Here is an 18,481-nt window from a genome sequence, read left to right as displayed (position 1 = left end):
CTCCAGTTACTGAACCAGGTTTAGCATTCAAATATTGATCAGACACAAAAATTAAATTAGGAGCCGTATATATGTGTGTTTCTCGCTCACTGCTACTGAAGGTGTGGAGTGCTGAGTGCTCTGGTTTATATCAGAAACATGTGGCAGCACGGTAGCATGGTGGTTAGCGTAAATGCTTCACAGCTCCAGGGTCCCAGGTTCGGTTCCCGGCTGGGTCACTGTCTGTGCGGAGTCTGCACGTCCTCCCCGTGTGTGCGTGGGTTTCCTCCGGGTGCTCCGGTTTCCTCCCACAGTCCAAAGATGTGCGGGTTAGGTGGATTGGCCATGCTAAATTGCCCGTAATGTCCTAAAAAGTAAGGTTAAGGGGGGGGCTGTTTGGGTTACGGGTATAGGGTGGATACGTGGGTTTGAGTAGGGTGATCATTGCTCGGCACAACATCGAGGGCCGAAGGGCCTGTTCTGTGCTGTACTGTTCTATGTTCTGTGTGCAGGATGACTCAGGTTTGAACGGAGGGGGCACACAAATTCTTGGTTGGAGTACTGGAGGTCCTGGTGGAGGAGATCCAGAGAAGGAGGAATGGCTTGTACCCCAGGGGGAAAAATGCCGCCTCATGCTCTTCATGCCTCTATTCCACTCATGCAGCAAGTGCTGTTCTTCCTACCCTTGTGTCTTCCTTCTCATTCCTCGTCCAGACTAAAGGTCTCCCAGCCAGTTTCCCATCTAGCTCTGGGTTAAAATATTGCTAGAATGTTGGTGAGGTTTTGAAAAATAGTCCCAGAAAGCCTCCTAAAGTGTTTCAGAGGCTCACTTCGCAATGCCAGTAGCAAGTGAACATGAGATGGTGAAAATCTTTAAGGTGCGCTAGAAATCCACAAGAACATCTTCTACTCCGAGACAACTAGTTACTCACAAGGGAACCTTAATGAGCGAGGGCAAATATTTTAACTGCCAATCGCCCTTCAAATGAGCCGCCAGGCAGCCATTCCTACCATTGCTTCAATTTTGTTATGAGCACTTCAGCTCAAGACACCATTTTGGAGGATCTTTAATGCCTGAACAGAGGGCCAAAGATTGACCTTCTTTGCATATATCCTTCCTCCACACATGTATACTCTGCAGAATAAACTCAGGATACAATGCAGACAATCAGCTCCTGGGCTGGATTCTCCGCTGTCGGAATTTTCTGTTACACTGGCAGCACACCGATGCCCAGGGATTTCCCAACGGCGTGGGGCTGCCCACAATGGGAAACCCCATTGGTCGCCTGGCGGGACGGAGAATCCCGCTTGGCGGGGGCACGCCGCAGTAGAAAACTGCTGCGGCAGGACGGACAATCCCACCCCCTGTATTTATTTTTTATTCTTTCTTGGGGTGTGGGTGTCACTGCCAATTGCCCTTGAACTGGGTGGCTTGCTCGGCCATTTCAGAGGGCTATTAAGAGTTAATCACATTGCTGTGGATCTGGAGTCACATGTAGGCCAGACCAGGTGAGGACGGCAGATTTCCTTCCCTAAAGGATATTTGTGAACTTGATGTTTTTTTTTTACAACAATTGGGCAATGGTTTCATGGTCATCGTTAAACTTTTAATTCCAAGTTTTTTATTGAATTCAAATTTCATCAAATGTCATGGTGTGATTTGAACCCTGGACCCAGAGAATTACCCTGGGTCTCCGGATTACTAATCCGGTGAAAATACAACTACACGACTGCCTCCCCAAATCTGCATTAAATGTGGTATTAGATTTTTGTTGAAAAATTTCATGTCCTCAGAATATTTCAGTTGGAAGTGATTGGCTGCATGAATTTCAGATTGTCATGCTGTCCAGAGATAAGTTTGAATTCCTGGTACTTAATTATTTTCCGTGACCGATAACAATCAGTACTGACCTCAAAGCCACAAATGCTTTTCATTTCAGACACAGTCTGTTTTGCATTGACTGTCAATTAGAATTTCATTGCTGTTAATCACAAATTCAAAACTATTGCTTCCTTTGCAAATATTCCGCACCACCTTTTATATTCAAAGGTACATCAATCAAACAGAAACCAGGAAGGGTAGTCAGTCAATAAAATTATTACATGTGGGCTGCGACTGATTTGATGTTATTGAATAATAGTCAGTCAGAATTTGGGTGTTCAATTGAAGTGGGTTAACATCCATGACTAATGTATATGGTTCTTTTTCAGCAAACCTCGGCCATGCCTATGTCAGTGATTCTGGAGCTCCTGAACCCTCCGCTGACTATGAAGAGGAGGGTCCCTTTTACCCAGTTCACAAAGAAAGCGACTTCATCTGTTTCTGCTCCAGCACCCCAGGTAACTGAACCTAACCATCATGAACAGGTTATGCTTTTCAATAACACGGCTGACAGTTAATTTCCGAGAGTAGTCGAACATGGTGCGGTTGTTAAAATATAGTGCCGTTTTAAACGTGTACTCTGATGATACACAGCTCTACTTCACTACCAGCTCTCTCAACCCCTCCACTGTGTCCAAATTGTCAGAGTGCTCGACCAATGTTCAGCACTGGCTGAGCAGAAATTTCCTCCAACCATACATTGGGAAGACCAAAGCTGTTGTCTTAAGTCTTTGCAGCATGCTTTACTCACTACCCTTCCGCTTCTTCCTGGCAACTGAAACAAGCTGTTTGTAATCTTGATGTCACAATAGATTTCCAACCACATACCCCATACAACCACTAAGACCTCCTGTCTCCACTTTTGTAACATCTCCTGACTGCCCTTGTCTCAGCTTATCTGCTGCTGAAACCCACATCCTGTCTTTGTTTCCTCCAAACTTGACTTTTCCAGTGCACTCCTGGCTGACTTTCCATCTTTTACCCTACATAAACTTCATGTCATCCAAAATCCTCCTGCCCATGTCTTAACTCACAACAGGTCCCATTTATCCATCACCCCTGTGCCTGCTGACCTACATTGGCTCCCTATTAAGCATGACCCTGATTTTAAGATCGTCACCCGTGTTCCCAAATCCCTTTATGGCCTCAAACCTCTCTATCCCTGGAATCTCCTCCAGTCCACCTCTCACCAAGATATCTGCATTCCTCTAACTCTGGCCTTTCAAGCATCGCTGATGTTACTTCCTGTGTTACTGGTGCCTTCAGCTGCCAAAACTTTAAGCTCAGGAATTCCCTCTCCATCCTTCTACTTCACTTTCTTCTTTTAAAACACCCTGTAAAACTCATCTCTTTCACCTTTGGTCATCTAACCTAATACCTCCTTATGTGTCTTGGTGCCATTTTTTAAAATAATCTTTATTATCACAAGTAGGCTTACATTAACACTGCAATGAAGTTACTGTGAAAAGTCCCCTGCCACCTGTTCAGGTACACAGAGGAAGAATTCAGTATTTCCAAATTACTGAACAGCTTGGACTGGATTCTCCAAAAATGGGGCGCTGTCCCCACGCCGGCGTAAAAACACTGGCGCTTTACTCCAGACTTTCCTGAAAAAAATATACAGCAATTCACCGACCTGCAGGGGGCTAGCAGGGACCCGGGGAGCTTCACGCAGCTTTGGCTGCGGATACAGGCCCCCGCACTTCCGGTTCCGAGTCCGCGCATGCGCACGGCAGCGGCCTCCAGTGGCCGCGCCGATTGCCGTGGCGGACTCGGACCGCAGACCATCAGCAAGAAAGAAGGTTCCCCCATTCGGCTCCGCTCCACTTCATCTGAGCCGCCCGATCGCTGCCCCGGCCGCCCATAAGTCCCCCCCGGGTGATGGACCCCATCCCCGCCTCCCAGCTGTGTGGCCGCGGACTGAGTCCCGACCGGCCAGACGTGGTTAGAATTACGCCGTCGGGAACTTGGCCGGTCTGGATCAGAGTATCGTAGGGTGGGCCTCTTGCAGTGGCCCCCAGCGTGATTCGTGGGCGTGCGATTTCCCCGGAGAATCGCGGGAGCGGTGTCGAGCCCAATTCGGGCATGCAAGTCGATTCTCTGCCCCCGTGCCAAACGCGATTTTGGCACGGGGCTGCGGAGAATCCAGCCCCATATTTTTCAGGGCTTGTGGGAGGAACCGCAGCACGGGGAGGAAACCCACGCAGACACGGGGAGAACGTGCAGACTCCGCACAGTGACCCTCGCTGGGAATCGAACCTGGGACCCTGACCCTGTGCCTCCCATGTTTTGTATATAATACACCAGTTAAATATGTTTGGTCATTTTATTACATTAAAGGTGCCAAATAAATACAAGTTGCCGTTGTCCCAATAATCAGGGATAAATCAGAGAGCAACAGCAATTTTCCAAGAGAAATGACAGTGATCTGAGAGGTTGGTTTATTGCAAGGGCTGAGATTTGCTCATATTTATTCGTGATGAGCCTCGATTTACAGAAACTGTGTTCAAGATTGAAATGGGTGTGTTACTCAGAGAGAAAGGGAAGGGAGAAGACCCATATCATAATAGGCCCGTGGCGAGGGCATGATGCTTACCCTCTCAAGTCAATTTAAAATGTTGCATGGCAGTCTTTTGAAGAAGAATAAGTGGGCTCTCCCCAGCCAATATTTCTTTCTCAACCAACTTCACTGTCAGATGATCTGGCAACATTGATCAGGAGAGAAAACAGAGTTAATGTTCGAGTCCTTTGACTCTTCATCAGAACTGAAGGGAAGGAGAATGTATAAGAGCTGGAAGAGATTGCAACAAAACGTAGCAACTTGAAGAACAAAAAAACAGATGGCACGGTGTGGGAGGGGAAGGGAATACAGTGATGGGATTTTTAAAAGAGTTTAAATTGGAGGAGAACGGTCATAATCTAAAGTTACCGAACACAACATTGAGTCCCGAGGGCTGCAATGTGCCCAATCGAAAGTTGCGATGCTGCTCCTCCAACTTGCACCGGGCTTCACTGGAGCGTTGCAGCAGGCCATAGATGGTCATGTGGCCTCAGAGCATGGTGCTGAGTTAAAATGGCAAGCAACAGGAAGGTTGGGGTCATGCTTGCGGACTGAGTGAAGGTGTTCGTCTACATAATGTAGAGGAGACCGCATTGGGAGCAGTGAATACAATAAACCAAATTGAAGGAAATGCAAACGAAACGCTGCTTAACTTGAAAGGAGTATTTTTGGGCTGTGAATTGTGAGGGGAAAGTAGGTAAAGGGACAGATGTTACCCCTTCTGTGATTGCAAGGGAAGGATCTGTGGGAAGGGATGTGGAGTTGAGACTGATGGAGGAGTGGACCAGGATGTCACGGAGGGAGTGATCCCTGCAGAATCCTGATGGGGTGGGGTGGGGGGAAGATGCGTTTTGTGGTAGCATCGTGCTGGAAATGGCGGTGGATGATCCTTTGAATGTGGAGGCTAGTGGGATGGAATCTGAGAACGAGGGGGACCACCATCGTGGTTCTGGGAGGAAGGGCAGAGTTGAGGGAAACAGGTCGAATTCTGTTGAGTTCCCTTGTTAACCGCAAGTGGGAGAAAATCTCAGTTGTGGAAAAAGGCCGTCATGTCAGAAGGACTATTTTCAAAGGTGACATCAGAACAAATGCGATGGAGGCAGAGAAACTGGGAGAATGGGGTGTAATCCTTACAGGAGGCAGAGTGTGAGGAGCTGTAGTCGATGTAGCCATGGGTTTGTAATGAATATTGCTGATCAGTCTATCACCGGAAATGGAGACAGAGAGATTGAGGAAGGGAAGTGAAGTGTTGAAGGTGGACCGTGTAATGGTGAGAATGGATGGAAATTAGAAGTAAAATCGCTAAATCTTTAAAGGTTTGGATGAGAGCATGAAGCAAAACCAGACTAACTGACTTTTATTCTTAAAGTTGCTACTTTTTGTTGCAATCTCTTAGAGTTCTAACACATTCCCCCCCCCCCCCCCCCTTCAGTTCTGATGAGTTAAAGGACTCAAAACGTTAAATCTGCTTTCTCTCCTAATAGACGTTGCCAGACCTGCTGAGTTTTTCTAGCATCCTTTATTCAGATTCCAGCATCTGCAGTATTTCGCTTATGTCACTGACAGATCATATAATCCCTATAGTGCAGAAGGAGGCCATTTGGCCCATTGAGTCTCCACCGGCCTTTGAACGAGCACTCTACCCATATCCACTCCCCTGTACACCCCACCTTATTCCAGTAACCCCATAACCTAACCTGCACATCCCTGGACACCAAGGGACAATTTATTATGGTCAATCCACCTAACCTGCACATCTTTAGGCTGTGGGAGGAAACCGGAGCATCCGGCGGAAACCCACGCAGTCGCGGGGAGAACATGCAAACTCGACAGAGACAGTGACCTTCGGCCAGAATTGAACCCGGGTCGCTGGCACCGTGAGGCAGCAGTGCTAACGACTGTGGCACCATGCCGCCCCTAATGATTTGGACATGAGCACGGAATATCTGCTGATATTGTAAGCACAGTACTACGGGAGTGCTGTACTGTTGGGATTCTGCCTTTTGGAATACATGTTAATCCGAGGTGCTATTCTCTCACGGCACTATTTGAACATCACCAAACTACTTAATTGGTAATTTATCTCATTGCTGTTTGTGGGATCTTGCTATGTGTAAATTAGCTGCTACGCTTCCTACATAACAACACTTTAAAGAGCATTTAATTGGCTGATATGCTATGAGGCGATGCTATATAAAAATCATTTTATGGGCTGAGCTGTTTAGTTTAATTGCAATGATAAGTTGATAGTCTGTGAGTGTTGTTTAATTCTTTTTAGAGATCAGAAACATAGAATTTACAGTGCAAAAGGAGGCCACTCAGTCCATCGAGTATGCACCAGCTCTTTTAAAGAGCACCCCATTTAACCCCACACCTCCACCCGATCCCCATAACCGCACCTAACCTAAGGGACAATTTAGCATGGCCAATCTACCTAACCTGCATATCTTTGGACTGTGGGAGGAAACCGGAGCACCCGGGGGAAACGCACGCAGACATGGGGAGAACGTGCAGACTCTGCACAGACAGTGACCCAAGCCGGGAATTGATCCTGGGACCCTGGCTTATTTAGCAACACACGTCCGGTGTCTGAAATCCGGCATGCTTGGCACTGAGACCGTGCCTGATTTTGGATTTTCCCAAATTTTGGATTACACACTGGATCAGATGAAAGCCGGCTGATAAGCATGTTATTTCAAGTTTCTGAGTTGGCCTAAGGTTGTTCCATCTTTTGCTTCTGAGCTTGGCAATCCATCCTGGATGCCTGTATTAACCAGTGGTATGTTCTCAGTGAGGCGAGTCCCTGCTATTTAATCCCTGTGTTTAGAGGCTTCAGAGTGAGGGTGCCAAAAGTTCACTGGTTACAATGATTTCAAGTTTGCAATTAATCATTTTTTCTTCTGTTTACCGTATTCTTTGTACTGAGAAAAAAATGTTCAATTTTCGGACAGTTCCAGTTTCCTGACAGCCGGATTTGGAGTACTGTACCGTGCACCAGGCGTGGTAAATGTACTTGTCAAAGCAACAGGCAGTGATTTTTAAATCTGCAAGATTGCCGTGTTCGCCAGGAATCTGAACAACAGATAGAAAGTGGCATAATTCCGGGGTCTCTTATGGGTGACAGGAATCTTCCACTAACATTATTCTTTTCATTTTGCAGAAAGTGTGTCCCTCAGACACATTCAAAACGGAAGCATATTCATCCAGAAGTTAGTCGAGGTAATGAGGCAGAACGCATGTAAAGATGATATTGAGGAGCTTTTCTTCAAGGTAAGGAAGCAAGACAGTGATTGAAGGGATTACTGGGGAATGGGAAGTGGTCCGCTTTGCCATCGACAAACCTCGTACTTGGAGCATGGGCAAGATACCTGCTTCATGAATTCCTCCAGTGCTGTTGTCTAATAATTTGCCAGAAGGTTTTATAAGTGTTTCCCTTCATACGCGGGATATGATTGGACTCGTCTCAGCTTTCCTCACCCCATCTCACAACCACCGTTTGGGGAGGAAAACAAAATACGTGAACCTTCAACTACCACTCCCTACCCAACCAATATTGAATAACAGAAAAAGAGACCATTAAAAAAATTATCTTTACACCACACTGTATCCAGAGTCCAATATTCAAACCTGATCCCTCCAGAGTCCAACACTGGAATATTAATGCCTGAGTTAGCTGATGATATGGTGTGATTTATAGTGAGACATCACCGGCTGTATTCTCCGATTCCCCGATGCCGAAATCGTGTTCGGCGACAGGGTGAAGAATCCCCGATGATGCCGAAATCAGGGGTGGCACCGCTTTCGTGATGCTCCGCCCCCTAAAAAGCGGCATACCCCACGGCCCGCTCCCTGATGCTCCGCCCCAGACCGACTTATTTCCCGACAGCGTGGGACACGTGTGGTCTCACCCGTCGGGAACTCGGCCTGGCGACTGCGGACTCAGTCCAACGGCACCACAGTCGGGGGTGGGCCGATTCGCTGGCAGGGGTGGACATATTTGGGATTGGGTTACTGTGGTGGGACGGTCCGGGGTGCGTGAGCCGGCCGAAGGGGGGAACTATTCCAATGGGCTGGGCCCAAGAGCGGCCACGGACCCGACAATTCTCCAGGCCGTATCAGCAGCTATAGCATGGTCCAGCCCCACGTGTTTTAGGTGGTAATACAAGTTAGTGTTTAACGAGGGGGTTATCTTTATGTTCTACAGATGGATAACTGTGACCCTGGGTGCTGTGGCTATACAGGAAATCAAGACGTTTCCTGACTGCCGGCAGGAATGGTCCCACAGGCTGCATTATTAGAACTGATGGGAGTTATGTACAGGCCCCCAAGCAGTAGTCAGGATGTGGGGCAGAAAATAAAGCAGGAGATAGAAAAAGCATATCTGAAGGCAATATTACACTAATCATGGGGGACTTCAATATGCAGGTGGACTGGGAAAATCAGGTTAGCCGTGGATCCCAAGAAAAGGAATTTGTGGAATGTCTACAAGATTTTTTTTTGGCGCAGCTTGTGGTAGAGCCCACTAGGGAACAAACAATTCTGGAGTTGGTGATGTGCAGACTTGATTAGAGAACTTAAAGTGAAGGAACCCTTTGGGGGGCAGTGACCACAATGTGATAGAATTTAGCCTGAAGTTTAAGAGGGAGAAAGTGAAATCAGATGTAATAGTATTACAGTTGAGTAAAGGTAACTACAAAGACATGAAGGATGAGCTATCTAGAGTTGATTGGAAGGGGAGTCTAGCAGGGAAAACAGTGGAACAGTAATGGCAGGAGTTTTGGGGGGATTTTCAGGAGACACAACAGAAATTCATCCCAAGGAGGAGGAAACATTCTAAGGAGAAGATGAGGTGACTGTGGCTGACGAGGGAACTCAAGGACAGCATTAAAAAAAAGCAAACAATGTGGTGAGGATTAGTGGGAAGTCAGATTTGTGAAGCCTTTGAAAACAAGCAGAGGGAAACTAAAAAAGCCATAATGGGGGAAGAAGATGATACGAGTGTAAGCTAGCTAGTAATATAAAAGATTGCAAGAGTGTTTTTCGATATATAAAAGGTAAGAGAGAGACCAGAATGGACATTGGACCACTGGAAAATGAGGCTGGAGAGTAGTAATGGGGAACAAAGAAATGGCAGAGAAACCAAATAGGTACTTTGCATCAGTCTTCACGGTGGAAGACTCCAGTGGCTTACAGAACTTGAGAGTCGGGGGGACAGAGGTGAGTGTAGTGGCCATCACTACGGAGAAGTTGCTGGGGAAGCTGAAAGGTCTGAAGGTGGATAGATAACCCGGACCAGATAGACTACACCCCAGAGTTCTGATGGAGATAGCTGAGGAGATTGTGGAGATATTGGTGGTGATCTTTCAGGAATCACTGGAGGCAGGGATGGTCCCAGGGGACTGCAAAGTGGCTGATGTAATACCCCTGTTTAAGAAGGGAGGGAGGCAGAAGACGGTAAATTATAGGCTGATTAGCCTGACTTTGGTCATTGGTAAGATTTTATAGTCCATTATTTATTTATTTTTAATGTTTTTATTAAGGCATTTATATACATCAAACACAACCAAAATGAGAACAAACAAGAAATCACATAACAAATAAATAACTAACACCACCACAACCCTTCCTCCCTGCCGTTACCCTCCACCGACTCTACCTCCTTTTTTAATCCCAAAGTACGCCCCCTCCCCATGTTGAATTCTTAACTATCCTTGAAGAAGTCGTTAAATGGTTTCCATCTCCAGGCAAATCCTCAAAAGGTGATTTAATTTTTTTCAACCTAAGGAATTCCGCAAGGTCACTCAACTCTCCCCCCCCCAGTTTTGGTGGCCCCGAGTCCCTCCATTCCAACAGGATCTGTCTCCAGGCTACCAGAGAGGCAAAAGCAAAAACGTCAGCCTCTCTCGCCCCCTTGACTCCCGGGTCTTCCGACACTCCAAAAATAGCCACTTCTGGACTCGGAACCACCGGCACCCTCAGCACCTCAGACGTCACATCAGCAAAACCCCCCCCCCAGATTCCCTCCAGCTCTGGTCAGTCCCAAAACATGACACATGGTTCGCCCCCCCCCCCCCCCCCCCCAACCCCCCCTCTGCGCACCACCAACACCTATCCTCCACCCCCTCAAAAAACCTACTCATTCTGGCCACCGTCACATGCGTCCTGTGGACAACTTTAAATTGAATGAGGATATGCCTAGTGTACAAAGAGGATACATTCACCCTCAGAGCCTCCTCCCATAACCCAGCCTCCAACACCCTCCTCAGCTCTTCCTCCCGCTTCCGCTTAATTTCTCTTATCAGGGCGCCCTCCCAGTCTATTAATTCCTTATAAATCACGGACACCCTGCCCTCACCAACCCTTATTTTCGACACCACCTTGTCCTGCAACCCCGGAGGTGGGAGGTCAGAAAAGAAGGGCACTGGTTTCCTCACATAGTTCCGCACCAGTAAGTGCCAGAACCCATTCACGCTGAACAGCTCATACTCCTCTACCAGCCCCTCCAAGCCCGGGATGCTGCCACCCACGAATAGATCTCCAAACTGCTCAATCCCTGCCTGCTGCCGTCCCCGGAAACCCACATCCAGCAGCCCCGGAATAAACCTCTGATTCCCACAAATCCGAACCCAAACCGAGGCACCTTCCAGTCTCGGGTGCTACCGCCCCTATACCCTCAGGGCCGCCACCACTACCGGACCTGTGGAGTGCCTGGCTGGCGAGAACAGCAGAGGCGCCATCAATAAAGTCCCTAAACTAGTGTCCTTATAAGAGGCTGCCTCTATCTGCTCCCACGCTGACCTTTTCCCCACTACCCACTTCCTGACCTTGGGTATATTCTCTGCCCAGTAGTAGTTCATCAAATTAGGCAAGGCCGGCCCGCTCCAGCAGCACCTTCCTCACCTGTGGGACGTTTCCCACTCCATCTAACCCCAAGGTCAATTCAGTAATCTTCCTAAAGTAGGCCTTTGGAATAAAAATCGGAATGTTCTGGAACACAAATAGAAACTTTGGGGGTACCGTCATCTTCATGGACAGCACCTGCCCCGCCAACGACAGCGGGAGCATGTCCCATCTCTTAAAGTTTCCCCTTCATCAGCTCCACCAACCGCACCAGATTCAATTTATGATTTATGTAGCTGCTCCCATCCCCGCGCTACCTGGATTCCCAGATACCTGTAACTCGCCTGCACTACCTTAAACGGCAGATCGCCCAACCACCTCTCCTAACCTGCCCCCTCGCCTGGATCGGAAAGGCCTCACTTTCCCCCATGGTTAACTTGCACCCAGAGAACTGGCCGAATGCCACCAAAATGTCCATGATCCCTCCAGTACTTTCCAATGAGTCCGATGTGGAAAGCAACAGATCGTCCGCATATAGCGAGACCCTGGGCTCCATCTCTCCCCTTTACAAACCCCGTCTGGTCACCCCTACCACCCCAGGCAGCCAGTCTTCAAAGCGCAAGGCCAAGATCTTTGCCAATGACTTGACGTCTACGTTCAGCAGTGACATCCGGCAGTAGGACCCACACTGCTCCGGGTCCTTATCCTTCTTCAAAATTAAAGATATCGTGGCCTGTGATAATCGAGGGAGGAGATCCCCCTTCTCCCTCGCCTCATTAAGTGTCCTCACCAGCAGGGGCCCCAGGTCTCCCAAAAACGTTCTATGAAATTCTACAGGGAAGCCACCTGTGCTCGGGGCCTTCCCTGCCTGCACCCATACCCTCCATCACTTCCACCAGTCCAATGGGTGCTCCCAATCCCTGCACCAGGTCCCCCTCCACATTGGGGTTGTACAACCCATCCAAGAATTGCCCCCCCCACCCCGATTCACTTGCAAGTACACCCAATGCGGCGTGTGGTTCGAAACCATGATCGCTGAGTACCCCGAGTTGACCACCACCGCCAATAACATCTTGCCCACCACAACAAAATCAATCCAACAGTTCATATGGGAGAAGTACGAAAACTCCTCCACCATTGGTCTCCCAAACCTCCACGGGTCCACATCCACCATGCGCTCCATGAACCCCTTTAACTCCTTCGTCACCGTCGACACCCTCCCCGACCTCGGGCTGGACCAGTCCGACCCTGGATCAATGACCGTGTTAAAGTCCGCCCCCATAATCAACTGGTACGAGTCCTGGTCCGGGATCGAGGGAGTGCAGCGAAGTTTTACCAGACTGATTCCAGGGATGGCGGGACTGACATATGAGGAGAAATTGACTAGGTTGGGATTGTTCTCGCTGGAGTTCAGAAGAACGGGGTGGGGGGGGGATCTCATAGAGAGTAATAAATATTCTAACAGGAATAGACAGGGTAAATGCAGGGAAAATGTTAGCAATGATGGGTGTGTCCAGGACATGGGGTCACAGCCTGAGGATTCAGGGTAAACCATTTCAGACAGAGATAAGGAGACATTTCTTCACACAAAAAGTGGTGAGTCTGTGGAATTCATTACCACAGGAAGTAGTTGATGCTAAAACTTTGAATATATTCAAGAGGCGGCTGGATATAGCAGTTGGGGAGAATGGGGTCAAAGGCTACGGGGAGAAAGTAGGATTAGGCTATTGAGTTGGATGATCAGCCATGATCGTGATGAATGTCGGAGCAGGCTCGAAGGGCCAAAAGGCCTCCTCCTGCTCCTACCTTCTATGTATGTATGTATCCTTCCCAGCACCACGCAGACATGGGGGAGAATGTACAAACTCCATACAAACAGTTACCCAAGGCCAGAATTGAACACAGGCCCCTGGTGCTGTGAAGCAGCAGTGCTAACCACTGTGCTACCATGCCAGCCCAAGAAACAACATCAAAGGGCTTGACCTGTCCAGGAACCTGTGAAGACGCACCACCATGTCCCTTGGCAGTTCACCCGCCTGTAGTTTCCTCATCAGCGCCCTGTGCGCTCAGTCGACTTCCAGGGGCCCCATCAAATTCTCCAGCATCTTGGATACGTACGGACCAGCGCCTACTTCCTTGATGCCTTCAGGCATCCCCACAATTCTGTCTTTGGGAGCGATTCTCCAGGTCCTCCACCTTCTCCTTTAACCACTTCTGGGTCTCTCGCATAAGACCCACTTCAGCCACCAACGAGGCAAACTGCTTCTCGTGCGTCCCCACCGCCTCCTCCACTTTCCTAAAACCTGGTCCGGGGACTCCAGCCTCTGTTCCATGTGGTCAATTTAATGGTTCCACTGCCTTGGCTAGGTCCTCCTGGGTCTCCCTCCTCTGTCGGCTCAACTTCTCATTTGAGAGGTTCACCAGGTTCTCCGTCGACCATCAGGCAGGCTGGGCAGACCTTTTACCCTCCACCATCTTGACCTGCGTCGCTGAAGATTCTCTTGTTCCAACTGCTCCCTTCTTCTCAACCATGGTGGATCCATCCACCAGCCCCACCAGTGGAGTTAAACTTTTCTCCAATCACCTCTGCACCTTTTTTCCACAAAACATCCACCCTACAAATGGGGAAAAGGTCCGAAAAATCAGCCTCGGGTGGGAGCCGTCACTGGAAGTCTCTATTGTCCATTATTGAGGCTGAGATTGCGGAGTACTTGGAAACGCATGGTAAAATAGGGCTGAGTCAGCATGGCTTTGTAAAGGGGAGGTCATGCCTGCAAAATTTGTTAGGATTCTTTGAGGAGGTAACGAGGAGGTTAGACAAAGGAGAGCCAGTGGGACGTGATCTATTTGGATTTCCAGAAGGTGCCATGCAGGAGGCTGCTAAATAAGATGAGAGCTCATGGAGTTAGGGGCAAGGTACTGGCATGGATAGAGGATTGGCTGACTGGCAGAAGGCAGAGAGTGGGGATAAAGGGGTCTTTGTCAGGTTGGCAGCCAGAGACGAGTGGTGTTCCGCAGGAGTCAGTGTTGGGACCACAACTATTCACTATATACATTAACGATCTGGTAGAAGGAACTGAGGGCATTGTTGCGGTGTTTGCAGATCATACAAAGATATGTAGAGGGTTGGGTAGTGTTGAGGAAGCAGGGGGGCTGCAGAAGGACTTGGACAGTGGGCAAAGAAGTGGCAGATGGAATAACATGTTGAAAAGTATGAGGTTATGCACTTTGAGGCATAGACTAATTCAAAAATGGGGAAAGGCTTCGGAAATCTGAAGCATAAAGGGACTTGGGAGTCCAAGATCAGGATTCTCTTCAGGTTAACATGCAGGCTCAGTTGGCAGTTAGGAAGGTAAATGCAATGTTACCATTCATTTTGAGACGGCAAGAATACAAGAGCAGGGATGCACTTTTGAAGCTGTATCAGGCTCTGGTCAGACCCCATTTGGAATATTTTGAGCCGTTTTGGGCCCCGTGTGTAAGGAAGGATGTGCTGTCCTTGAATGAACCCGGGAATGAACAGCTTGTCGTATGAGGGACGGTTGAGGACTCTGGGTCTGTACTCAAAGGCGTTTAGAAGGATGAGGGGGAATCTCATTGAAACCTACAGAATACTGAGAACCCTAGATAGAGTGGAGAAAATGTTTCCACTAGTAGGAGAGACTAGAAGCTAAGGGGACAACTTCAGACTGAAGGGACGATCCTTTAAAACTGCAATGAGGATGACGAATCTGTGTAACTCATTGCCGTGGAAGGCTGTGCAGGCCAAGGTGCTGAGTGTCTTTAAGACAGAGATAGATAGGTTTTTGATTAATAAGGGGATGAGGGTTTATGGGGAGAAGGCAGGAGAATGGGGATGAGAAACATATCAGCCATGATCGAATGGCGGAGCAGACTCGATGGGCCGAATGTCCTAATGCTGCTCCTATATCTTATGGTCTTATTATTGAAACACAACATCCCCCCCCCCTTTTTATTCAAGAACTCCACACCCTTTCTTCGAGCCAGACTGCCCCGACTGCAATACTGCCTGTTTATTATGTGTGTTATAAGGAATTTTATCTCTTCCAAAGCATTTTTGGAGCGAGTGACAACTTCAGTATCGCTGTAATCCACACAATTCATCTCTGACATCCCATGACCATAATGACTTATGTTATGACATTAGGAAAATGACTAACTAAATTACTTTTTTTTTTAAATTGAAGTTTTCTCATGCGTATCATGTCTGGCACACCCAGACGGAACACCCTACGGGGTCCTTCGTTGGTCTGATCTGTCTCACGGTCACTGAGAAATGTGGCTTCAGCTTCACTTCCCATCCACGCTTAGTTTTACACAAGCATTTCAACAGCAACATTAGAATTATAGCAAACAATAGGGGAAGTGCATGGAGTGGTGGAAGTATGAGGCATAAGGGGGTGTGAAGGTAAGAATGGAGAAGCGTGAACAATGTAGAATAAGATAATAAAAGGTGGGGGATCACGGAAAAAGGGCATCGATATTCCTGTTCGGATTAGGAAAGTGTTTGAAATGGGGACTATATTATGGTGCCCTGCTGAGCAGTAGGGAAACCCATCCAGAGGTTGGTCAGCACCGCTGGGAACAGTTACTATAAATCTCGGTGACAAACTGTGCGATGTCTGTCCTTACAGGTCCAACGGTTATTCCAGAGTTTTACCAAACAGCTACCTGTGAAGGAGAGAGGAACGCTGATGAAGAAATTTTACCTGTTCCCTGGCATGTAACACATCACTTCCCAGAAGTGAATCTCAACCTCTGACCTCGCAGCCCAGCAACAGGATTACAGAGAGTGCTTTCAGATCAAAATTAGCCTTCAGATCAAAATTAGCTTGCAGATCTGTGACTTGCATGCTACAACGTGCAACGCTTTTTGGAGAATTATTTTTTTCAAGCTTTCGCTGGGGTGAAGGGGCATTGTGTGACGGAGGAAAGAGGTCATACATGACCGAATAAGCTGAAAATTATATTTGGTGCCTCAGGAGACATGTGGCAGTTGCTTTGCATCCTAATTATAATCGTACTACAATAATTAGTGCAACAAAAACAGAAATTATTGAACAATCTCAGCAAGTCCGATAGCAACTGTGGGGAGAATGGGAGCTCGCGTTTCGAGTCTGGATGACTCTTTGTTAAAGCAGTCAGAGTTTTGATAAAGAGTCACCCAGATTCATAATGTTAGCTCCCGTCTCTCTCCACATTTACTATCAGGCCTGCTGAAATTGTCCAGTATTTTCTGGTTTTGGTTCAGATTCCAGCATCCGCAGTAATTTGTTTTTATTTGTTTTGCTTGAGGGTTAATGTATACCGACACCAAGTCTAAAACGGGGTCAGAACATTCTTAAAGTGTGCAATTTACTGTCGCATTTATCACTGGCAGACAATCAAACCTGCTGCTGTATACAACCGGTTGAGAAAGCCTACTATTTGGTAACCTTCTTTGTCCCAAAGTCAATCCAAATTCGAGGGCAAAGGTCTATCCTTGGCTGTTTACCTTGCCCCTCAGGTATGAGTTACCTCCTCACAGGAGGTATTAGCTTTAGAACTATCAAGGCAGAGCTTTTTTCCTGGGACTTGTCCTTTTATTGGTCTCTTGTTTTTTTTTCCGATACAGGATGTTTTATTTGATTTCCCTTGTTGGCTTTCAACTTTCCATTCCACCATTTGGGACATCTTGCTCATTGTACAGCTTATCCCAGCCTGTCACCATTCAATGCAGAAAGATGCAGAAAATGTCCAAATTTCAAACTTTCGATCGATTCCTTGGTGGGGGGGGGGGGGGGGGGGGGGGGGAGAAAACTCTCCTCTGAGGAGAGATTGAACCTACACTCTCGGAGTCTAGAAGAACGAAATGCACAAAATTCTGATAGGATTCGACAGAGTAGATGCTGAGGGACTAATCCGTCTGGCTGGGGAGGAGAGAACTGTGGGGCGACGTTTCAGGATAAAGAGTCAACTGAGATGAGGAATTTCTTTACTCCGAGAACTCTGAATCTTTGGAATTCTCTACCTCAGAGGGTCATGGATGGTCAGCTGATAATTATATTCAAAAGTCAGAATCACAGAATAATACAGTGCAGAAGAGGCCCTTCGGCCCATCGAGTCTGCACCGACACATGACCTGGCTACCTAATCCAATTTGCCAGCACTTGGCCCATAATGATGAATGCAATGACGTGCTAAGTGCTCATCCAGGCACTTTATAAAGAATGTGGGGCAGCCTGCCTCTACCACCCTCCCAGGCAATGCATTCCAGACTGTCACCACCCTCTAAGTAAAAACGTTTTCCCTCAAATCCCCCTTAAACCTCCTGCCCCTCACCTTGAGCTTGTGTCCTCTCGCAACTGATGCTGCAACTAAAGGGAACAGCTAAGACCAGTACATCCTCCCTAAGGTACAGTATACAAAACTAAATGCAGATGAGGTCAGACCAAGGTTCTGTATAACATGCAATCTGCAATGAGAGTGTATAATCAATATTTACTTGAGGACACAGAGCGGTGGGGAAGTAAAATGGTTTGTTGTCAATACCAGATCTAGGCAGCAGAGGGCAGTCACTGCCAGATATTTGCCTGTGTGGGGCCGCTCATGATGCAAGGTCTGCCATTGTCTCTGTTTGCATTGCTATCTTCTGCTGAAGACCTCAACCCCATATTATTCTCTTCAGTGAAAGTCGCTCAATCCAAACGCTTTTAAACAAATTTACAATTATTGAATCCAGCAGATGCAGTATTCTCACTTTCATCTGAATGTTGAAAAGCCCTGTGTTGTTGACAATTTTTTTAAATGTTCCTGCTTTTTAATAAACACATTATTTCAATTCTATTAATCATGGTGTGGGTGTTTTAAATAAATATTTTATTGAAGTTTACATTTTTACACTGTGCAAGAGATGGATGAAACGGTAATTATTTATTTTAAAAATGGTTATTATTTATATTTTTAAAATTCCAAGATGGCGCCGGAGCAAGGCAACCTTTTGCAAGCTGTGCCCAGCAAACCCTCTAATTATATCTTTTACTCTTGTGCTATGCTTCTAAACCTTCATTCTAACTCTTTTAAACTATTTAACAATGGGTGGGATTCTCCGACGCCCCCGCCGGGTCGGAGAATCACCGGGGGGGGGGGGGCCGTGAATCCCGTCCCTACCAGCTGCCGAATTCGCCGGCGCCGGGGATTTGGCGGGGGCGGGAATCGCG

The 18,481-nt window shown here is 47.6% G+C and overlaps 1 protein-coding gene across 3 annotated transcripts in view; it reads left to right on the top strand.

Annotated features, from left to right (window-relative positions):
- The window catches only part of LOC119974749 (caspase-1-like), a 45,780-nt gene extending 27,673 nt beyond the window's left edge, over positions 1 to 18,107 (top strand). For all 3 annotated transcript variants that reach the window (XM_038813947.1, XM_038813945.1, XM_038813944.1), the window contains 3 exons: positions 2,191 to 2,319; positions 7,582 to 7,691; positions 15,917 to 18,107. In XM_038813947.1, coding sequence (XP_038669875.1) covers positions 2,191 to 2,319; positions 7,582 to 7,691; positions 15,917 to 16,009 — 332 coding nt within the window. In that variant the 3' untranslated portion in view covers positions 16,010 to 18,107. The remainder of the gene's footprint in view (positions 1 to 2,190; positions 2,320 to 7,581; positions 7,692 to 15,916) is intronic.
- Positions 18,108 to 18,481: the final 374 nt, after the last annotated feature.

Source organism: Scyliorhinus canicula, chromosome 12 (genome assembly GCF_902713615.1).
Source record: "Scyliorhinus canicula chromosome 12, sScyCan1.1, whole genome shotgun sequence".
In the NCBI taxonomy this organism is placed as follows: domain Eukaryota; kingdom Metazoa; phylum Chordata; class Chondrichthyes; order Carcharhiniformes; family Scyliorhinidae; genus Scyliorhinus; species Scyliorhinus canicula.
This window is presented reverse-complemented; position numbering and strand designations above follow the sequence as displayed.